The following is a 24564-nucleotide window of genomic DNA, read 5'->3' as shown; positions in this document are numbered from 1 at the left end:
AATTAGATTGTGTTGAGCAATGCCACTCAACAAACAGAACGTGAATTGGTGAACACATTATTTCCAGCTGCATTTATGAAGAAGTGTCCATTAAATATCAAAATGGCTGCTGCCTGCATTGTTGAGCCAGAGAGTCAACGAGGTTTACAGCAAAAAAATGTCTTTGCTTAGCACCAAAGAAAAATGTCAGAAAAATGAAAACTCCTGAAATAATGATGATCTCAAATCGACGTCGCCGGTGTGAAATCTGAGCCTGTTTAGTACAACTGAAAGCTGATATACGTACTCTCAGGAAGCCACGACTGCAGCTTGTGCCATCTTAATTGGTGAGCATTGATGTTTAATGTCGTAATCATTAATTACCCAATTACATCAATTTATATACAGTAGATCATTTTAATTCACCAATTTTGGGAACAAACATCAAACGAAACTAAACAAACTTTGCCCTGCACTACGGATGACTAATTTATTCCATGTTGTTGTTGTCAATGACCCGCCCACAGCTTGTCTTTGACGATGTCGTGTAGTATCAAGAGCAAATTCCAGAATAACGGCACCACATGTTCAATGATGTACTGCTGGAATATTTAATGAGGATTTCATAATTATTGAACATAAGCACATATCACTAAGAGCCTAAAAGGACATTTTTGCATACGTTGGGCAAACTCAAGTGATGCTAACAAGCTAGTAACTAGCTTCGTAAGTCAGTGTTCTGCCTTGCTGATGACGACGTCTAATTCTATAGCTGAAGTAATCTTGTCAACAGGGGTGACAAAAATTGGATTCAAGCACCATGAAAATACTGTTTCCATTCCTAATCACTGGTATAAAACGGACGTTTAAATACACGCCTGCTACGCATTGTACTTCTTGAGCAAGTCATTTTGCCAGTGCCTCTTGCGATCTGGAAACACTTTGGGCAAGCGGATCTTTTTGTAGTCATCAATACATTTCTTGAGATCCTCCTCCAGCATTTTTCTCTCCTCCTCATCTTCATTCAACACAGTAGGAGGCCCTCCGTTCTCTCGCGGGAGGAACCGGGGCAGCGTCTTTAGGTGCAGGTTGGTTAGGCGCTGGGGGCTCTCGGCAGGAGGCGGAGTCGAGGGAGGACTGGGGGTAGGGGACGGTTTGGGTGACGGCAGCGTCTGGGTTGGGACAAGAGAGGGTGGAGGGGGGAGTTTGGGGCTTCCCGGGGGAAGTAATGGAGGGGAAGGAAGTGGAGGAGAGAGGGGAGGAGGAGGGTAGTCTTGGGGTCTTGGTTCTTTCACATCCGGTGTGGGGATTCTACTACTTTCTGGCAGGCTTTGGGTTCGACCGCCGTTGCTTATGCTGCTGTCACTTCTGGGCTCCACTGGGGCCAATTCAGCCTGAGGTTTGGATGTGGCCGCTTCGGGGAGAATGCGGAAATCTGAAGTTGTGTTGGCCTTGGGGATCACGGATGAACCACCTGAAGAAGGAAAAAAAAAATAATTTCATAAGCGAGAGCTCTCTTTGGGGCTCTTTTTTAAATTTTTATCATTCATTCAAACGGACTTGTAAGGTGATATTAATCAGAGCTAGACCTCTGTGAAGAACAATGAGCGACTATTTTCCGTGCTCATTGGTTTTCATAGTTAATGAAAACCAATGAAATAATTAAAACTAACATTTTTGAAAACCAAACTTTGTGACCTTAATCTTTTTTTAAATTTTTAATCTTGCACTCAACAAATACTCCATATAAAAAAACTAATACTAAAACTAATTTAAAAATAACTAAAATGAAGCAATTTTTAAAAATTTAAACAAACAAAAACCAACAAATGTGCACTAAAAAACTAATTAAACAACAACAAAAGTAATAAAAACTGCATTGTCCAAATCCAAAACTATTACCTGGTAACTAGTGGTTGCTTGCGCGATAAATGACACCAAAAGTTTTTTACTGCCAAATCCCTTTTTGTCAATTTGTTTAACTTGTGTGCGGCAAAAGATAAAACCACATTTGTGCCTTTAAAATTCAAATTATACCAATTATGACTGCCTCCCTTTTCATGAAAATACCGCATTGAAAACGAGACAGCCAATATAATGATTCTGTACAAGAAATTACAATAAGGGTGATAATAAGGCAGCAAGATTGTGTCGATAATGTATGTGTTTTGCATTGTTGTGAGTCAAATAATAAAAAAAATTAAAAAATACACATTGTTCCTGTTTTGTTTGCCTAATCGACGCACATCATGTGGCTACAAAATAAAAGGAATGCTTTGTCTCTCAGTAAGGGGGGGAAAAGGGAAGACATAAGCAGGGAAAAGAACTCACCAGGGAAGAAAACTGAAACACGACAAAAAGAATGGAGGCTTTTGTGTGTGTGATCACTATTCTACGGCGAGGAAGTGGATGGTGTGAAAATATGTCGCCAAAGCAGAATGAGACATTTTTCACGATAGGACGTTTTCTCACCTGTTCAAAATCGAATCATGCGCCTTTTATTTTTGGAAACAATGGACAAGTTAAGCCTGGCCCCTGAGCATTTTCAGAGCAGATAATTGGCATGGACCCCGTGAACAAATACTTAGCTTCACAAAAATAGTCTTTCACCTCACAAGCTTGATGCATTCTGCTGAAAACAACATGGATTACCAGTGCCTTGGGAAAATGAAAACATTAGCACATGACGTAATCAAGTCATTGACAAAGACTTCAAATTAATCTGTTGCCTGCTTTAAATTAGCTGCAGACTTGAAAGGCATTTCCTCCAATGACAAGTCAAGCTACATCAAGTTCATAATTGTCTTATTTCCTATGGGAAGGGCTGCTGAGGGCTTAGTCAAGGTAAGTTAAATGTAAATTTTAGCCTGTATTTGATTGTGCGTGTCGAACTTGGAACTTGAAAAGATTTTCGGGGAAATAATTTTTTTCCATAGATCTTTTGAATAGCTCTTGAAATCCTTCTCCCGTGGCACACAGGGGAGCCAGTTCCTGAAAACTGAAGATACATTATGACTTTTGCACCAGAAGGTCGAGGGACTGAATTGCACATATTGCTCAGATATCATTCTACCTTATCTTTTCAATTTTATTTATATATTTTATACAGTATCATTTCGATCATACTTGCTTCTTCTTGGCTTTAAAAAAAAATCTGTCACTTCCGCCTACAGTGAGATAAGAGATACTATCATCTTTCCCCTTCAAAAGAATAGAAATGCCATTAATCTGTTCCAGTATTCTAAAAAAAAATAGTCAAGAAAATATGTTAATATTGTACAAATATAAACATATACACATATAGCAATATCCTAATTAAATACATTGTAAAGACATCATAATTAATTGCGACCTGTTCTGCTATGCACGACTTTTAGGTTGATACAAGTTTAGAAAAGAATTACAACTACTTTAAGTGACTCAGAAAAACAATTTTGAACTCTTTTATGGGTCAATGTGTATTTGAAGCAGATCTAATTCAATGTTCTAGATGGTGAATTGATGGACACAGTTCAGACGGCCTGGGTTCAAACCTTTCCTTAGGTGAAAATGTGAGTGTGGTGGTTATGAGGACGAACAGCTTTAAATGTTTTTGAGACAACTTAAAGGGGAAGCCAACCCCAATTTTGTTTTGCAATAAAATATTCTGTGCACCTTAACTACTCTAAACATGGCAGTCGGATTAATATTGTTTTTGCAGAATATGAGTTCAACGGCATTAGCCACCTGTTTTTAGCCATAATCAGAGGGCGGCCATTTTGTCACTTGTGTCGACTGAAAATGAAATCAGTTACTCTGTCACCTGTTTTCTGAAGCTAAGCTATGATTGGTCGTTATCCGAGCCCTGAGCAACTGTGATGTCATTCTCGGCAGAAGTGACAAAATGGCCGCCCCCTGAGATAGCTAAAAACAGGTGGATTTTGTTGTATAACTCATATTCCAAAAACGCAATATCACGCAGGAGGCCATGTTTAGACTAGTGTAGGCCCACAGAACATTTTATCGCAAACAATTTTGATGGGTGGATTTGCCCTTTTAGAAAATTGTTTACATAATGTAAACAATTTCAGGTTGCAATAAATGAATCATTTCCAATCTTCAAAGCTCAGGCATTGTGACAAATTATTTACATTTACAAAGTTCATCCAATGCTTCATTTTTTCAGTGAACATGGGAGGTCCAGAATATTAAACACCTCTCAGTGTGATTCATTGCAGCACATTCCACCGCAATAATAACCATATTGTAAAACGAATACCTCTCTGTCGGCGTCACTCAAATCCGAGCTTTACTGATACAGATCGAGTGGGTGAACGTCATTACATTGCGCAGGTATGGGTTTGTGTTTCTCTCGGCAGCCCACGGCGGCTCAGGCGTGCTAAATGATAACGACGGCGCCACATGCATACTGCGCGTCCAGTCACATGACATTAAGTCATACGTGCTCTCTGTGGAGGTATATAAAAATCCATGAAGCTCTAATCTGGCGCTGCCTTCGAAGCCGTGCTCCCGCAAAGACAGCCAGAAACAAGATGCCTCAACCAGCGTGTGAAATAACACACTCAAGTCATTCCACTTCTCTCTGAATGTCGTCAACATGTGACAAAGTGCACGAGGCTGAACGCGGTCCACCCTGTGTGTTTGTGCAATAATGCGTGGGCACACGTGTGGGTGTTTGCATGTGAGGCCTGATGTGTCTTTGTACTCTAAGCATGTCCAACCATTTGAAAGTGGGACAGATAATGACGTTAAGAAGAAAAAAAAAAAAAAAGGAATTTGGGGAAAGGAGGAGCTGGCAGGAACATGTTCTCCACCCGCTGCTTCAATGTGAACAGTGCATTCCAAATCTGCTGTAATGAATACATGTGTTTGAGGATGCCTGGCCGTGGGAGTATGGGGGCTTAGCTGTGTCGGAGGAATAATCCACTGGGGGGATGGGCTCCATGATTTCCTCCATTGCTAAGCCTTGTGGAGGAGAACAGCGAAAGAGAGCACTCAACCTTTTTTTTTTCCCTCCCAGAGGCCACTTCTCCGGGGATGTATGCAAAAGCCAAAGTACTTTCTCACACATCCACTTTGGCGCTCTCCCATCTGTGCAATGTGACACGCTGCCATCATTATTGCTATTAGCAACCAACATGTCAGTGCGGCTGACATTTAGCACCTTGATGTCACTAAAAGTCCTCCTGGAGGTTTGTTGTGTTGTTCACCCTGACTGAGTAAAGATATTTTACTCAAACGGGGCTGTAATCGTTTGCTTGCTCAGAAGGAATAACAACTACTTGTGATGGGAGCGATAATACTGACCAGTGATCAATGTTAGCGCTAAACTGTGCGGGTGAGCAATTGTGCAGAGTACAGCAAATGTATACAGCGTAGGAAAAAAATCCAACCTAAGCTGCATTTGCATTTTACATTTTCATATTCTCCTCACATAAAGAAATTGGAAAATTTAATATGGTTGGCAAAGTAAAAAAAAAAAAAAAAAGATGGGAGATAGAACACGTCAATTGGAGAAAAGGCATTGTCCAGCATTCGTATCCATTCGCTATCTCACCAAACCACGAAATCCAGCAGGGGAAGCTGGATGCCAAATGAGAATATCGACGCACAATTGCAAAAAAGAAAAAGAAAAAAAAAAGCCTATGACCACAACATATGCATGAAATCTTGATTGATCCATCCATCCATTCTCTGTATCGCTTCTCCTCACTAGGGTCGCGGGAGTGCTGGATCCTATCCCAGCTATCTTCGGGCAGTAGGCGGGGGACACCCTTAACTGGTTGCCAGCCAATCGCAGGGCACACTGACGAAAAACCACTCGCGCTCACAAAAACACCTAGGGGCAATTTAGAGTGTCCAAACAACCTGTCATGCATGTTTTTGGAATGTGGGAGGAAGCCGGAGTACCCGGAGGAAAGCCACACAGGCACCGGGAGAACATGCAAAGTCCACACAGGAAGGTGGTGATGTGAAAGTGTGAATGATCACACTTAGTCTGGCTCAGTCCAGGGCCGTAGCTCGTCATTTGCAGGCCCAAAGGAAACATGGTTCTTAAAAAAAAAAAAAAAAAAAAAACGTGAGCATGATAGCCTAAACAAAATATGAACCAGGAAGTACAATGGCCGGAACATCCCAAAAATATTTTTTTGCCTGTTCACAATAATTTAGTCTATTACTCATTTTAATTGATCCTTTCAACACTATTAAAGCAGTTAAATGAGTTCTGAAAGTGACATGCTGTGTGTGCACTGAATGGAACTGACAAAAAAAAGATGAATGCAAGTTTGCAAGCAACGTACATTTTTAAATGACTAATAACGATGCGGCACTATTCATGATTTGCGGGGTTGAAATTCACATTGGCGCATTGTACACGAATGACCAGCCGTTTAAATGTGAAGCAGACACGCACGCACACTTTCCCCTATTATGAAGATAAAAGAACACAACGCTAATTACAAAAAGGTGCACCAGCAGCTCCGAATACGCTGGCTGAAAAGGATGAGCACTGTGTTGAATGATGGCAATGTTTGAAGGGTACTTGCGCAACACAATGCTCGATGGAGGTCCACATTGTATCGTCTTTCGGCATCAGCCCTCGAAATGTCAGTCAAACAATGAAACATCTCAGAGGACCGTTACTCGAACAAGTAAAATGTTGGCAGTATTGGGCCACTTTTCCTTAAAACGTGGAGGGAGAGTACAAATGCGGCGTATTCAGACCACAATGAAAAGGGACAAATATTCAAATGGAAAATTAGAAGACTTAAGCCATTATGTGATGAGAATAATGTCACATAAATATGCGAAAATCATTTGTATTTTTTTTTACCAGGAATAAATGTTAAAAGAACATCAAGTGACAGTCTTAGACCAGCAACCACGGTGTCCGTTGCTATAGACAGCAGCAATGTCTGTTGCTCAGTACACCGGCGGTTTCTTTCAGGACATTGCAAATTCTTGTACTGGCTATGCTCAGTGTTTTGTGCAATAGCTCTGATCCCATTTCCCTCTTCTAACAGCTTCAAAATGTTTTTCTTTCCTCCGATGGACAGCTCGCTGGTCTTGATGTTTGCATAATAAATGCTGTTTTCAAAGCCGATACTTAAAGCTAAAAACAAGCACTATAGTTTTAAAGCTATAGAGGACGACCTGTCATGACGAACTCTACCTGTCATGAAAATTCTTAAAGAGGAAGGTGATTGCAAATTATGCCAGTTACTGTTCTTCTGTTTACATTTGATAATTTTATAAATCACAACCGTCTTCAGCTCTTCTGCCCACCCAAATGCAATCTTCAACTCAACCAGATGGGTAAAAAAAAAGTTGGGTTACAGTTACCCAATTTGCTCTAAATCCACAGCTACCCGGCATGTGTTAAGAAAACAATCCAGCATTTTTTTGGGTCTCAGACAAATTGAGTGAAATTGGATAATTTGATACACTAAGGTTTCATGGCAGCAAACACCCCCCCCCCCCCCACACCCCAAAAGAAAATCTCCTCAATCCTAAAAACATGTAATGGGCTAGGTTAACCATTCAGGACTTGCTTTGGAAAAACATGCATGTACCCGTTGATAAGTGCTGTGACCTGACGACAGGGAGGACGGCAAACACAAAGATCACACCATCACCATGGAAACGTCACTGTGGTGTGAAGGAGGCAGAGCTAAAGTGGATTGTTACGTCTCTAGAAGCGATACGGGGGGGCTGTCATCCGTAGCTTGCGGTCCTACGTATGGAGCCTTCCACAACATTTTGCCATGCATTAAATCTGTTACATGTAATTACTCATCTTGTAGCCCACAAATCTTAACATGTGCTTTGTGGAATGATCCGTGCGTTTGGCCTCACCACCTCCAGACTTCTCACTGACAGGCTTTTCTCTTTGATTACCATCAGAGCAGAAACACGTGGGCGTGTAATTAGACGTTTTGACACGACACTCTTTCCGACTAAATTTACATGCAGAAGTTCCCTGCAACAAAAATCCGCTGGTGTGTACTTGTGAGTCTCTGAGCAATTACACAGCTGTCAATCTACATAATGTGGCCAAATAGGAAGAGCAAATCAGGAAGGCCAAGTTGGGGATGAACCTGGGTGCTCGTCATTTATAAAATTAATGAACCTTTTCATTCCAGCACCCAGGGATGGGAGTTAGGCATTATTAAGTAACGCGTTAATCAAGTAGTAATCTAACGTGCTAGTATAAATAATATAGTAGTTGCACTTGCAACACAATTAATTGTTCACAGATCAAATAAAAATCGTAAAACACATCCTTTTACTGTATTTATTATTTATTTATTATTCATATTTAATACTTTCAATACCAACCAAGTTAAAAAAAAAATGGATCTTTGACGTCTTTAACCGTCAATGGTAGTTTAATAAAAACTGTATTCTTAAACATTCATCTCAAAATTCAGTTATTTGCAACTCCTGAAAGTAACTAATAAAGTAACTTGTAATCCAACTCGGTTACTTTTAAAATCAAGTAATCAAAAGAGTAACAAGTTACTTATTCATGGTAACTGTGGCAACACTGGCAGTACCAAACCTGAAAGGATGACTCTATTTAAAATATTTGGACCAACTAAAGCGGATTGAGATGTTTCAAGTGTTTCCAAGTTATCTGCTCAACTCATCCCATGTTGAAAACAAGGGGGAACAACGAACATGACTGCAGCACCAAGGACAAAGCTGACCCGTCAGATTACTGATAATTAGACCGGCAGATTAGACGCCCAGTCTCCAGATGGCTGAGAGGTGAATCTTAGCCTCGCAACAGCCAACACTGACACATTTACAACCTGCCGCTTACTCCTACACATACCTTTGAGGCGTAACATCTTTTACAAATCTGCACAAAGTACAGCGTCAGCGTGGAGTAAAACAGAAACTGTTACCTAAAATATTATCGCGAGTTGGAAGTAGGAAGATAATCACGTGATGTCTAAAGATTGTGCAGTCCAGACCCATCTTGAGAGGGGGGGGGGCATATTAAGCAGAAATGGAGGGGACAATTATTATTAATACCCGACAGACGGCATTTGCGCGATATTTTTGATGCTACTTTACTCTTGCGTCTGAAAAACGTTCGAACAATCTGCCCGATATTTCCGATTGGCGCTCACTACAGAGGCTTAAAAAAACGCTTTGTCCATAAAATCTGGAATATTGAGGCAATCGTTTTTGGTGAAGACTAATTGCAGTTTGGTAGCATTAAGTAATCGAGACTTTTTTTATGTGCAGTTTTAGACCGTCTAGTGCTAGTCTACTGTCCTCGATCTACGTAAATATTTTACAGGCATCATGCCACCCCAAAAAAAAACTCCCAGAATCACTTTGACCAACGTGTGGCACTCTTGCATGCATAATAAAGGCCTTTGCACCGAACATTATTTCCAATAAGGCCGTAAAAAAAGGCTGTTGCAGATGAGAATGGTCACCAATCACAAACAAAATCATATCATTGTTTCTTCATAGTTTAGTATTAAACAATTCAACATTAATATTTAACAACCCCAAAATAGATAGTATGATTTAAAAAAAAATAAAAAATAATAGCGAGCCGTGCCTCAAGTGTGTGTGTGTGTATGGGGCGCAAACAGCTCCCTATGGCTCCCGCGTGGGGATGGATGTGCAGCGGAGCTGATATGCCGAATAAATAAATGCGGAATTCTACTTGTTAATGCATATTGCAAAAGGCATGTAGGAAGCAAATATGCCCTTTTATGGCTGTGAAAAGCAATTTTGTTTTTCTTCAAAGTGTCACAGACAGATTTTCGAATGTAAAAAAACAATCGGAAGCACTGTCTTTTGCTTGCCTTCCTTCGGGAAAGAAATTTGGAAAGCAATATTATGTGCTACGTACTCACAACTATTCATCCTGATGATGTTTGTCTCTCCAGGGTTACATCGGCAACATTTTTACACATTATTTGTCTTTCCTCTTCTCTTCCTTTTCCACTTTTCGGTTGCTCTTCTTGTTCTCATTGACATTGTCTACGACCTTACTTGTCTTTAATTACCTCATTATCACAAAATATGCTACCGGCCTTCCTAAAGCACTCACTTTGCCGAAATGCTATGCGCGGCACAATCGTAAATTTCACTTAATCACACGTTTATGGTTCTTGAGGGGGAAGATGCAATAATGTGGAAGACTAATTTATAGTAAATACTATATCTGCTTCAAACCTCTTGTTAGTGCCTTGTTGACATTGTTTTCTTTCTTTATATTTATAACAAAGCTGCCATTTTAGGGCTAGTGAGGTCCTTTCCAAGAATCCCAGTGATTTTGCCCCATCCATCAATTCTCTGGACAACTTGTCCTCATTAGCGTCGAGGGTGAGCTGGAACTTATACCAACTGACTTTGGGTATGTAGATAAACAATCATTCACATGCACACCTATAGACAAGTCTTCAGTGAGCGCAACATGCACATTTTTGGGATGTGGGAGGAAGAAGTCCCCTGAGAAAACCCACATAAGCACAGGGAGAACATAAAAATTCGACACATCGACGAGGTATAAACGTCTTGGCTGGGAGACAGCGGCACGAACCACGAGTACGCTGTGATGCCTTTTTCTAAGTTGTAAAGTGAGGACCAAAAGATTGATTTATGTAGCATTTTTCACTGAGGAGGATAAGGTAACCGAATGATTTGCACTATCAGGTTTTCGGTTGAGGAGCTTCCCTGCATTTGGGGGAAGCGAGGCATGGAGTGGGTTGCAAAACAACATAGATAAAGTAACAAAAGTAGCAAAACGATGACCACTGAAACATGCTGAGGAATGGAGGCCCACCAATTTTAATGAAAAAATAAATAAATTTAGCGAAGCGCTTTACAGAGCGGTTAAGACAAAATGTTAATAACACAGCAGAACACATATCATAAAACATTGTTTCAAGAATGTTTTCAGTTTTTATTTAATTTTTTAAATTTTTTTTATTTTTACCAACGCATTCCAATGGATGTCAACTATACGCAAATCTTCACTTCCGTGAGCCAGCCGGGGGGGTCGACTGTATATTAGTACATTAGTTTTCATAATTGTGTGTCGGAAGAGCATGGCAAGGAACTTTCATGGCTCTCCTTCATAACGAAACAGTCAAGCCCAAGAACCAAACATTCGTTCATTCATTCTTTAAACGGCTTACCCTCACACAAGGGTCACGGAAGAACCAAACATCTTACATGTAAAAAAAGATCCTGACCATCAAGAGATTCTTACTGTGCATGTCCCCCAACCCCAATGAGACAAATGTGTGATTCCTCCTTCATTGCTGCTTAATTCCATGTTGACTTTCTCTTTGTATGCAGGCCAATATGTGATCTAGCAGATGTATAGACCATATGACAAGAGAAGGGGGTGTAAGCTGGAGGACATAGCAGTGCAGTAGGTACACATCTGGCTCAATGCCTACCTCACTAAAAATAGTCCAGCGCACAATGAGATAAAGATGCTTGGAGCCAATGTCGCCGCACGCGGGTGCATGTGAGCTTACGTGCGAATGTGGTGTTGTCGTCAAGGCTGACATGCACACTCAATGCTTCTGACCTCACCAACGCAACAAAAGCGAGAAGACTGCACTTGCGTCACAGAGAAAATAATAGTGGTAATGTACGCCTAGGGCTCTCTCGCTCTCATTTCCCACATTATTTGTTATCTCTCCTCCCAGTTAATAGGTAGCAAAGATGCTTTTTTTTTATGACCACCATCTCCTGATTATTACTGTCAAGAGGAAAAGACGGAGGCGAATGGCGCGTTTGCTTGTAAACGCATTATGAAAGATTACAATGAGGAGTGAAAAGAAGCAAGACAATCACAGCTCCTAATCGTTCGCTTCATGCGGGAGGCCTACTGCACATCTTGCATCCCTCAATGTGTGTGTGAGCGTGTTTATGTGTGTGGGTCTGAGTTTGTGTTGGCTTCATAGGTGCCAGCTGCCTGCTCAGCATAATGACAAACTGGGGAGTGCATTGCCCTCGTGTGGCCCCCAGAGCACCCCGAGCACCGAGCAAACATCGACTCCACCCAAAAGGCGGCGAACCTGCTCTCCAAACGCCAAAACAGAAAGTGATGGAATGCTGGTTCTAAAGTTGCAGCTGAACAATTTGAGGGGCTATGAATAAGCAAAGAGACCCAGATGGTTACAGCTGAGCGCTTTGAACGAGCACCATGCTGACATCTGATGGTGCAATTTTAAAATCAGTTAAGTAACTAAATTACTTTTTAAAGCATGTAATCTGTAAAGTAAATCTTTCAAGTAACTAAATTACTTTTTTTACACTGCCGCTCTTCGTCAAGCTGGGCGGCCGGCAAAGCCGAAGGCGTGTCTTGGAGATGCGTTGCTCAGACCGTTCTTTGATGTTTTGGTTGTCCTTTATGAAGCATATTGGGGTACTTGTGTGACAGTTAAGAATGTTCAAAAGTTATTTAAAGCGTTGTTGTGAACTGAACGTGATTTCATCCATCCATTCATCCGTTTGCTGTACTGCTGCTTCTCATTAAGGTTTTGCTGCACTGGAGCTATCCCAACTGACTTCGGGTGAGAAGGCACCGATATTCAAAGAAGCTTTCACACTCACATTCACACCTAAGGACAAGTAAGAGTCTTCAGTGAACTGAATATTCCTGTTTTGGTATATGGGAGGCAGCCGGAGGACCAGGATAAAGTCCCCACATCCAAAGGAAGAACAAACTTCACACAGGAAGGATTTGAACCCACAACCTAGGAAATGTGAGGCAGATGTGTTGGGGTGGACAAAATGTTGTGGTCAAGAACCACATTTTAAATGTTATGTACAATCATGAATAATTCAATATTTTATTGAAATAAAAAAAATGCAGACGAGGAATACTTATTTGACTGATTTCAGTAAATCAAAAATATATATTTTATAGACCAGTTAAATTTTGTTCTTCATATTTGGGGTGTAATTCCACATTCGGCCACTAGGTGGCGACACACACAATTGTATTCAACGCTGTGTAAATTTGAAAGAAGAAAAAGCTTAATAGAATAGAAAGACATTTCATTCTTGAAAGTCTCTATCATTATACGTTTTTTTGCCAACAGAAAGCAACTTAATATTAGATTATTGCTCTATATCAGTGGTGTCCAAATGCAGTCCTCAAGGATCCCTATCCTCCATTTAGACACCTCCTCCAACACACCTGATTCAAATGATCAGCATCATGATCATGGCTTCAGCAGAGCTTGCTGATGAGCTGATCATTTGATTCAGGAGTGTTAGAGGAGGGAAACATCTAAAATATGCATGATAGTGGCCTTCGAGGAATGGATTTGGACAACCCTGATGAATATTGTGAGATAAGTTAAGTTTGTTGGGTTGGGAAAAAAACATGTTTCCTGTAAACAAATGGATCTGGACAGTTACCCTTTACAATATTTTTGTCCTTTCCGATGATCTTCTTGCTTGCTCGCTCTCTCTCTCTCCCTCTCTTTCTCAAAATATTTTTTTTTTTAATGAGTTTGCATTATTCTAAAGCAGTCTTGGGCAAGCTGCGGCCCGTTAAACATTTTAATCCGTCCCGCCGAACTTGAAAAAAAATTCAATGTATAAACCTTGTTAATCTTTTATTTTCTAAATACTATGGTGTGTCAAAGACAGATATTTTGTTGTAATGCTTGTGTTTTGCTTTTAAAATTAAATGTATTTTTTTCCTCCGATGAGGTGCTCTTGGTCCGGCCTCTCTGTCAAATTTCAGAACCCATTGTGACCCGCCAATCAAAACGTTTGCCCACCCCTGTTCTAAAGTGTTTAAAGACCTTGAAAAAAACAAGTTCCATAAATGCCATAAAAACATGGGATACTGAAAATTTAAATAGGGTATTGCTTTAGCACGGATTTCACTTATTGCAGGGATGGTCTGGAACCGCGATGGAGGTGGGTGTTTTAATTGTCCTAAAAATATCAAGTTTCCCATTTTCTGGCGGCATAATTTCATTGTAAATCAATATGACTCGCATAACATGCAAGGTAATCGCATGGATCTGTCTGTTTGGTGTAACACAATCACAGGCCAGCCAGTTTGAGCCCACTTCCTCTCTGAAGATTAACATACAGTAGTGCTTCTTCGTGCAGGCATAGCTTAGGGAGAGCAGAGACAGAAGCACCAAATTCTTTGCAAAACGCTCCCCCATCCCCACCTCGCCTCTCTCTTTTTTTTTTTTATCTCTTTCCACCTCCTCCTCCTCTTCCTCGGCCCACTTTCCAACCCCCTTTTCCCTTTTGATGTACATCCCTTCCTGTTCTCTCCTCTGCTATCCAAATAGGGAAAGCGCTGACCCAGCTGGCTGAGAGGCAAGGCGATCATACGAAAGGCGTGTTGCCATGTGGATGACAATGACAGCAGGGGGAACATGACGAGGGGCAAATCGCCGCCGGGGGCTAGCGAGAACAGACTGGTGCTCGGAGGGCGCTCCACTTTTTTTTTTTTTTTTTTGCCTTGCAGTTTTTTTTTACAGCTGAATCATGAGCTGAGACGCTTCCCTGGGATGTCGTTTAAATGGAACATGCTAATTTAGCTCTTGTGCAATTGTCAATCAATGAATCAGCGGGGTGGTGGTCGAAATTTTGCTGCTCTCTCGCCTGCTGTTGAATGTCGAGTCCTGCGACAACTCAAGATGGGGGGCGGCTAAAACATCAGAGCCTAAAATTTCACACCTCAGATATGACTCAGCGCCTTTGTGCGAAGGACTTACTCAAAGTAGCCGCACTTGGATTTAGGAGTTTGGGAATCCTACATAAAGTTCAGGACTGCAAAAGACCTGGCAGACAACCATTTATCGACACATTTTTTTAATACTGCTTGGTCTCATTAGGGCTGCAGGTGCACTGCAGCATATTCTAGTTGACTTTGGACAAGAGGCTTTATTTTTTCTCTTTTCTTTTTTTTTTTTGAACCCCCCAAAATTCTTTTAAAAATGCTGATTAACATTTGAGGGCAAAATATGGGTAAAAAAAAAAAATAAGAAAGGACATGAACATGTTCAGTGTGAATATGCGAATCGGCGAGTGCCAAAGTGGGTCGACTGTATTGTTTTTAATGTATTTAGAAAAAAACAACATTATCTTGTTCCGATAAATTGGAACGTGCATGGATAAAGTATTTATTGTTATATTTGAAAATATACATTTAATTATATATATATATATATATATATATATATATATATATATATACATATATATACATTTATATATATATATACATTTATATATATATATACACATTTATATATATATATATATATATATATATATATATATATATATATATATTCTCTTTACACTTTAAAAATTAGAACATTGATTTTCAGCCAATGCATTTTGATTTTGTTCCAAGTCAGTACTCCCAAATGTATTGATAAGTAGTCGGCATAATATTTTTCACAGTGATGTATATATATATAGTGATGACTTATGAAACACCAAATACGTGCGGTCTATAAAACTGTAAATTTGCATCCAGTATCATAAGACCTAAACTTCTTGACCCGCTTCTCTCCATTGGGTAGGAAATCAGAATGTTGCTAACATCAGGACCACTGCGGTCATTTTTGCAAGTCTTTTTTTTTTCCAAATCACAACAAGTTGTGTTTGCTCTAAATGCGGTTTAATTTGCAAACATAAATATCAAATCAAAATTTGGAACAATAAATTTTTTCTAGTAATTCTACTCTTTCCAGTGCTGATTTTATTTTACACGGAATTGTGGTTCAGCAGGCTGCTAAATAACATTTCGCCCATTGCAGTGTGTGCCCGAGCGCAGTGACAGAGGAATGCTGCTTGTTTGCTTTAAGCTTTGGAGACACTGCAGGCATAATACAGTCTCATTCCCAGAGGACTCTTTGTTTTCCAGGAAAGGAGCCATATGTATTTTTTTTTTCCATTTTTTTGTTTTTTCATTTGTTTGTGTGCAAAGCTGATGAATGTTTTCATCTCGGACAGAGAGCTCAGGTTCAGCGTGGAGAACTGCTCGTGTGTGATAATCTTGTGTTACATGAGTCAGAGGTTTACGAAAGGATTTATCTCACCTACATTTACCACCACATAACTTGTTGTTCAAGTGGAATATAATACCCACTGTTTGGCCTGCTGTTGTTTTTACTGACAGCACACACAATGTGCACAAACTAAATGAACGGAAGTAATCCAGCCAACTACCGACTAAAATTGGGGTTATGTAATCGGATTTTTGACCAACTGTTTCTATGTACTTTATGTCTCTAATGCCCGGTATTTAACAATCTGTTGGAAGTTTTATTTCACCCTGACAATTCCTTTTTATGCAATTCTTTCTGTTAATAAAACTTTATGCTAGCTGTAATTACCTGTTTTGCATTTTCGTGATAATTGTCTTTTCCTATGGAAGGTGTTCCACACGACAGTGTAAATAAACTGTCCTTACTTTGCTTAACATGAAATAGCTTTATATCGTGACATTGTCAAATTTGTACCAGAAAAACAAATTAGATGGCGACCAAAGGTACATCATAATATTTGACTAAATGGGACTGTACGGTGGACTAGTGGTTAACGCATTATTGGGTTATTTTTGACACTAATGTTTTTATGTTATGTTTAAACATAAGTTACTGAAGAATCAAAGTCGATATAAGTCTAAAAACAGATCAAAATATATCACAATTTGGGCCAAAAATGGACCTGTTTTGTACAAAATAACAAATTTGGGGTTATTTTATCCAAAAAGACCCATTTTTTTGGATTGTTTCAAACAAAACCACATCAAAGGTTGGGTCTAACTGAACCAAGTAGTTGATCGTTCCTTTGTTCACCTATATTGGGTTATTTTTAACCCAACTGTTTTAAGACTGTATGACTGGTTCTTTGTCGACACTTTGTGCTCTGCAATTAGCTGGCGACCAGTCCAGGGTGGAACCCGCCTCTGGCCCAGTCGCCTGGGATAGGCTTCACACGCTCCAAAAATTTGGGTCAAAAATAACCCAATTTGCGTCAAAAAAATCTAATGATCCACTAATTGTGTCAATTTGACCCACATTCTTTGGTTCTTTTGTACATAACACCCCCAATTTTTTTGTGTGTGCGTGTTTGTGGGGTGGGGCAAAAACAACCCAGAAAGTGGTGGATCAGTCCATTTTCTTTTTTACCCAAATTGGGTTATTTTTGACCCAACTGTTTTGAGAGAGATTACCCGAGTTCCTCAAGAGGACAAGCAGTAAAAGAACGAAATGGATTGTATGGCTATTTTGGTTCAGAATCCTACTAATACAAAAAATAACCCCAAATGTCCTCCTGCTTGAGCGCGATGTCGTCTGTGTGATTTTGAGACAACATTTAGGGTCCAAAATGCATATGAAATAGAAAGAACATCCTTTATTTGACAAATCTTTGAGTTGAACACTTCATTTCAGCAGTGTCTTTGCCGACAAGTCTAACATTTCAATACGGATGTTCCGTCACACATTTCACAATAAACGTCAGACAAAAACCCTGAAGACTCACTTTTTAAAAGTTTTCACACTAAATGTTTGTTAATATTTCACCAGCATCTGTGCTTCAACTATTTTCCCAACTGGGTGTTTTCAGCTGTTGCTGCAGCTGTTCTGGCGTAGTCTGAGGTATGTTCACGATTTGCAGACGTTTCTTGAGCAGTGGCTTAGCTACAGCGAAGAGAAATCATCAGATTTGGGTCGACTATACAACGTAATTCCACTGTTTCCGTTTAGCTATTCACTTCAACTATGCAACAGCTTCAAACAATACTGACATGAAACCACGACGTGACCCACAGAGGTGAGGTCGAAACATGATGAAACCGAGGTGGTTATCGAGCGACGGAATGTTAACAAAACGAGAAATATTGAGCAGCGTAGTACAAATGGCGCAACACCCCTTGCCCCCTCGGGTCCTCTGCTAGCCTAAAGTGGGTGTTTAAACGACTAAAAGACCTGTTGGCACAATCAATGTATACTCTACTACGACCTTTTTGTTCTTTCCACAAGGTCTCTTTATATTTTGACTTTCATCACTGTTTAGTAGTGAAAATGAAACTCTCACAATCCTTGTTATATTACACTGTCTGTGAAACCAACTGACAGTTCTGCGCTGGCACAATCGCCTTTGCATGATACAGGACATAATATCGCAAGACATGTTGCTTCTTTTAGCGATCACATCCCCCTCGAGGCTTATAAGAAGTCCAGTTACGGTGGTGATTTATTTCAGAGTAGCGGGAGCGAGTTGAACCAGGAGAAGGAACGTTACACAGTTTCAGATGGCCACTCTTTTGAAGCCCTTTTTCTTAACGCCCGTATAGCGGGGCTTGTGTTTGAACAGTTAATCATAGAAACAGTTGTGCTTCACTGAGGCAGATGAAATATGAAGAGTGGTTGTACATAGATGGTCCCTCTACTGCGGGGTAAGCTGCAGTGTAGTCAAGACGACAACTAAATGAGACGGGGGGGCTCAAGCTGAAGGGGTCTGGGGAAGGGGGAGAAGGTGGAAAGAGTCACTAGTGGGGAACTGTTCATGGGAGGAATTGCGAGGAGCCCGAAGCAGAACATCTACAGCACATCTACTAGAGAGAAGGCTTGAGGCTGGTGGGGGACACTTGCAGACAAGGTGGTGGGGGGGGTTTGATAGCGTCACTCACGGTAGAACACATATTCAGTGTAGCTGGTCCAGATCTTGTCATCCGTCTGCTCGTGGGCAAAGGCGCAGGTGCCCGTGGAGTTACAGGCCACCATGTGGAAGCCGGCGTCGGCCAGCTTGTCGAAGGCCTGTTCCAGGAATGTGAACTTGAGATAGTAGCGGGACGTATAGCGCTCAGGCGGGCGGTCCGGGTCACGGCTCTCGTTCAGGGTGTCCCCGAAGACCTCTTTGGCCAGGGAGGTCTTACCGCAGACCATGATCCGGGCCACCCGACGGAATTTGGCATCGGTGTGGCTGTCTCGGCCCAGCGTGTACGAGCCTCGGTAGCCGATGGTGATAAAGCCGGACCGCTTCCCATCCACGGAGCTGGGCACTAGGCTGGCGCAGGCCGCCGCTGCAGCGCCGAGCGACCCCAGATTCCGAGCGGTGTCCACCCCGGGCGAGGAGTCCTCCGGGTCACTCTGACAGCCGTCGTCGCCCAGTGAGTTCTGCTTGCTGATTTTGGGCGCCAGTTGCTTGACCAGCTCGGGCAGATTGAAGAACTCGGCCTCCCGCTGCAACCGCCCGCGCTCGGGGAAATGGTCTGGAAGGACCAGCTGCTGGTCCCTCATGTAGTCCAGGATGTAACGGAAAAGAAAGCCATCGCGGTCCACGAAGAAACGCCCTTTGGTGTCCCTGGCCAGTCCTTTGGCTGACTTACGACTGAACATCTCCCATAAAAGAGAGTCGGGCACACTTGTGAGTGTGGAATAACGGGTTATGTATACCTGACCGCCGACATTCAGCTCAATGATCTCCGGGAAAGGTACCTCCTCTGCGGATATGCCACTGTCTGGTAGAGCCATGACTGACAAATCAAAGTTCACTTGGCAAGACTGTACCTAATCGATGGACTGCATAGGCAAAAAAATGGATATGCAATAAAAATAAATAAATGAAGAAAAAAAAAAGAACAGAAGATACGCACCGTTACACACGCACTATTCTACCAACCGCTTTCACCACAACTACAAAAACATTGTGCATTTCAGCCTGAAGCGTTATGTGAAAGAGATATCCTGCGGAAATCCTGCTTGGGTTGGCAGAAGAGGAAACGCAAGAATTTCACAACTGTCCATAACGACTCGGACGCGTGTCTCTCCGCTCGTCCTCGCCAACTTCAATGAGGCAATCCATAGTTGGTGAGCTCCGTGGGCGTCCCGCTGACGAAGAGCCACAAGATGAAGACGACGTTCCACAAGTAGTGAGACACGAGGAAGGTGTACAAGAAGAGCTGAATGGTTTCCATCGCTACGAGGTGATCAGATGGTTCGCCCGGCGCGCTCTTCCTCTGCAGGCGCGTGTCACACTGGAGCTCTTCTGCGGCTTAACGGCGCATTATTCAGACCGCTAAACCACGCCCACACGCAATGACGCGGAAGCGCACCACCTCCAACCCCTCACGAAAACTTTCTTGTAATTAAGATATTTTTTGTTTGTTTACCGGATTTTCAAAGGGCATGCTTACATATTATTTTATATATACTTACAAATCTATATAAATCAACCACAACAGTTCAGAAATCTAATCTACTAACATGACAAAATAAATATGAAATACATCATAATAGGTTATTATTAGATGTAATAATATGTGTAGACCGAAGTTTTGCCTGATTATGAATTTGAAATCCCATTGCTAAATAAATATTTCCATTGCTGATCATTTAAATTACCCAGCAGCACTACTGAGTACGTAACTCTTATTGGCATGGCAACACACAGAGGATGACATTTGAGAAACGAAAAATAATTTTTAAAAAATCAGCAACAACAAAACATGCCAACAAAATTCTCTTTTTTTTTAAACGTAAAAGGTGGGAGCTGTCCGTCCTCCTGAAATTGTGTATGTTTGTTTTTTTATGCGGACCAGTTTTTGAATTAAAAAAAAAACTAAACTAACTTTTCAACATATTCCAATATATTGAGATGAATGTGTATATTTAGCTTTACTTAAATGACATTTCAATCAAACATAAACGATGCCGTTGCTGACAACAGCCCCTCGCAATCTCCATGTACAGTTCAATAGTTTCAGCTTCATCATTAAATTACTTTGAAACGAATAGCTTCAATAAACCGTACACCTATGGTGTCAACACAAGATTATGGTCAACATTTATGATACTAAACCTGAATTGTTTGCAAAAATCGAGTTGACATAAATTAACTCAATAAAAAAATTACTAATGGCGTGATCTGATGGGTGAAAAATTTGTAACAGCAAAATGTGATTACAGTGACATCTAGCGATCGCTATGCAATGCTGTCTCCGTGACGTTTGTGACAAAAATGTTCATTATGTTAATTTTTTCTAAATATATATCATCAATGATTCATTCATTTAAAATCCCTACCTCTTTTATGACACGTTATTAAAGACGTTATATTGCATGTGTTAAACACTTTATTTGAAATCATAGACTATTAAAAAAACTGATTAAATTACAGTTCATGACTATTCAAAATATTTTTACGGCATATATATATATATATATATAACAGTTTTATTTATTTTTTCTAAGACAGATGGGCCTTTTGTGAATGGCACTAACATTAGTTTACGTTAAATATTATAAAGATATCCAGCTGTGGAATACACAAATGCATGCCAGTTCTTCATTTGGAGCGTTCCTCAACACACATGAATGAATCAGTTTGCTACCACAATCCCATTCCTGGTTGTTAGTTTAAATGTGGAGTCAAAGGACACAATTAAAGACACTACAAGTGTCACACATGCAGGCGGAACGATACCCTACAAGTCAATAGTTGTCTTCTGTGAGTAATCGGCAGCTCATTTTTTGCTGAGTCTACCCTACAACCCTTCACCCCGCTCCCTGACTCTAAGCATTGTAGCATTGTGATTTCCCTCAGGGGCTCGCCAATCTCCGGCTACTTGGAAGCAATTCGGCCTTGTCTGAGAAAATCTGGATCGGTCCACTCTTGCTAAATGGGCCAGCTCTGGGTATGGAATGTGTCAAGACTGACTGCCAAAAAAAGGGCTTGATGGCAAAAGTCCCAGCTCCCTGCTTGTTCCCGTTCACGGTAATATGCAAAAACATATGCTGCTGCGTGAACCCGAATCACATGCAGTCCAGACTAATGTCAAATATTTCATTTTATGGACAGGTGTTTGTGGATTTAAAATGATGAAATTGTTAGTAGAGTTGACAATGGTCGGCCACTTGTCCTTGCCCATCTGCACACGTTACTGGATTTTCTCCTGGCAGGCGCGTCATTATCACCAACACCAATGTGTTTAAAACGCTTCAAAAGAACTCCTTTGAGTGATTCGCGTATTAATCTGGCTCTTGCTAGGTAAGTATTATTATGCCACCAGTTGATCAAGGTGTGCACACCAGGAACAGCACAACATCCAATGAACTGAAGCATAAAATCTGGTACTTTATGTTTTTGCAAAATACAATATAATTGAGGTATTTTTTTTTAAATTAAAAACACATCACAAACTATTATTTTGTTGTAGTAGACCGGAACAGTCTATTTCTATTAATTTCAGTGGGCAAAGTCGATTTGTGGTATGAGTGTTTTGAGTTCAGAGTATGTCCATGGAACAAATTAAATCCGTATCTCAATGCAGCAAAGTACTACTTAAAATAAATATACAGCGCTTTTCTAGGTCAGCAAAGAAACTATTTTCAATTGAAATAGAAACGTGATTTCTCTTCTATTTGCCTTATCAACTTTAACATAAAATTGTAAGAACTTATTTTTTAGTCAAATAACTATAATACAAACAATATTCAATTGATTGATGGATTGTTTTTAGCGTGTTTATAAAATTAAAAGTCAAAGAATTTCAAAGTGGCCCTTTGTTTCCTGCAATTTTCTATCTGCGACCGTCAGCAGAAAGAGTTTGGACACTCCTGCTCTGAGGCATTCAAGTGGGAGTGTGTTTGATGCTCTGCTGACTCCAAACAAGCCGATAATTGAGTTGCCACAGCAGCTCATCGCATGGAATGGTGCTTCCTTACAAGACAGCCACTCGCGCTCAACTCTGAAATGACGCTGAGAAATAAAGGGTGGATTTATGACTGCCATTTTGATCAGTACAGCCTTGGCAGTTGCTATTGGCAACCACGTCACAGAGAGAGAAAAATATGTTCTTAGAATGTGAACATGTCGTTACATTTCATTGTCCGTGAGACTGCAGGGAACTATTTTTTCTCAGGTGTACTTTGTATCATTCTACAGCTTTTAAGACCTTTGCACGCAAACTATTTTCGGGGTCACAGGGAGCTTGACCCTATTTTAGCTGCTCAAGAAACATGGCCTTGATCTAGGTGTGCCGTCAAATTTCAGATCCATTTCAAAGCTGCCTTTTATATTTAAAATAATCTGGGGAAAAAAGTGGTGCACACTCAGCTGAACTCTTTTTGGGATGAACATGACATCATGGAAGTTTGCCAGTCAGGTTTTAAGATGCTGCACAGCACGGAGTCAGCGCTGCAATGAGTTTTTAATGACATCCTGCTGGTAAATGACACTGGAGATGATGAGTGACCTGTTTTGTTGTGACTGCAGCATTTCATAAGGTGGACCACAGTATCCTGTTTTCTCGTTTATGGCACCAGTTTGACATTAGTGGAAGCACTCTAGATCCAACTTGACTGATAGGACTTAGTGTGTGAGTCTAAGTTGCTCAGAGTCCCACTCAGCCACAATGTGGTATGGTGTTCCACAGGGTGTATATTTCTTTATGTTTGGCGTCCTTGGGTTCCATCTTGAGAAAGCATATTTCCTTTCATTGTTATACAGATGACAGTCAGATCCATGTCCCGCTGAGCAAAAAGGACGCTTTCTCCTTAAGGCCACTTTTGTCCTGTCTGGAGGGTGGCACTAAAATTATTGAACTTCATTGAAAAGAAAACTGAATTTATGGTTTTTGGTCAGTAGCCCTTGTACATCTCATCTCCTGGCATTATATCTTAAGCCAACATTTTCAAATTTGGCGTTTAAATTGCACGGTCATTTTTAAATTGAAGCAGCAAAGCTTTTTACCCCAGATTTTTTTTTTCGTATTTAAATCATAATGTACTCGCCAAACCTTATTGCTACTACATACCTCAGGTTAGCAAACCAGATGCCACTGGACATATCGAGGACTAATTGAAGCCTCAGACGGGAACAAGCTTTTTCAACTGCTAGTCTTTGTAGTTACCTTCCATTAAACGGTAGGCCCTCTCAGTCCATCTTTAAAAATCATCTTCAAAGTACATTTTTCAGAAATCTACAATTTACTCCTTAGTATATATTTTTTGGACAACTTCTTACACTCTAACTGCGAAAGGAACACTTCTGATTGGACTATACCAAACAGCTGTGATGGCTGTTAGGCAGCATAGGGACGAGAGGCCTAATCAAGGGTACAAGTACAGAAGTTCACCGGAGAACCCGGAAGAGCTTTTTTTTTGTCAAAAGATGTCTTGTATTTTGACTGAGCTTATTACATCGGAATCTCAAATTGACCGTAATTTACTTGCACTCATTTCAAAACACATTTTCATCACAAAAAAAAACCCAATGTGGTTTCCTGTGTCAAACCCTCGCCACCATAAACCTTTACTTAATTTTTTACTTACAAAAAATGTACTTACTCCGCACCGTTTGAAGACATGAAATAGAGAGGGCAGGGTAAATTTGCTAAGTGATACTGTCACCTAGTGACGCTTCATAGGTAGTGCTCGATAACTGTGTTGGCAGGCAGCATGCAAAAACGTCCTAGCTTTGTTAGCACATAAAAGGTATATGGGTTACAATTTCCGGGTGCCGTGGTCTACGTCACACTTTTCCTCTTTGCCCGGAGTGTTACCCATTTTCAGTGACGTCATACAAATAGCACAA

General features: G+C 40.7%; 1 protein-coding gene across 2 annotated transcripts; it reads right to left on the bottom strand.

The window, feature by feature from the left end:
- Window positions 1–586: 586 nt before the first annotated feature.
- On the bottom strand, window positions 587–24478 carry kctd12b (potassium channel tetramerisation domain containing 12b). Of its 2 annotated transcripts, none has more exons than XM_088294519.1 (2): window positions 18659–20017; window positions 587–1453 (listed from the first exon to the last, which is right to left on the bottom strand). In XM_088294519.1, the coding sequence occupies exons 1-2, from the start codon at window positions 19500–19502 to the stop codon at window positions 861–863; spliced, it is 1437 nt and encodes a 478-aa protein (XP_088150645.1). In that variant the 5' UTR covers window positions 19503–20017; the 3' UTR covers window positions 587–860. The 2 variants fall into 2 exon arrangements, 1 of the variants encoding a protein (XP_088150645.1); XR_015842924.1 differs by lacking the exon at window positions 18659–20017 and adding an exon at window positions 24318–24478 and having other exon boundaries at window positions 1307–1453.
- Between the last annotated feature and the right edge of the window lie 86 nt (window positions 24479–24564).

Source organism: Idiotropiscis lumnitzeri, chromosome 4 (genome assembly GCF_059441095.1).
Source record: "Idiotropiscis lumnitzeri isolate Australia: NSW breed Sydney's pygmy pipehorse chromosome 4, RoL_Ilum_1.0, whole genome shotgun sequence".
NCBI classification, from domain to species: Eukaryota; Metazoa; Chordata; class Actinopteri; order Syngnathiformes; family Syngnathidae; genus Idiotropiscis; species Idiotropiscis lumnitzeri.
This window is presented reverse-complemented; position numbering and strand designations above follow the sequence as displayed.

Excerpts from the sequence above, each read along its gene's own strand:
- kctd12b (XM_088294519.1), bottom strand. The coding sequence starts at position 19,502 with ATGGCTCTACCAGACAGTGGCATATCCGCAGAGGAGGTACCTTTCCCG. Across the intron at positions 1,454-18,658 it reads CACTGAATATGTGTTCTACC|GTGGTTCATCCGTGATCCCC; the intron begins GTGAGTGACGCT and ends TTCCTTCTTCAG.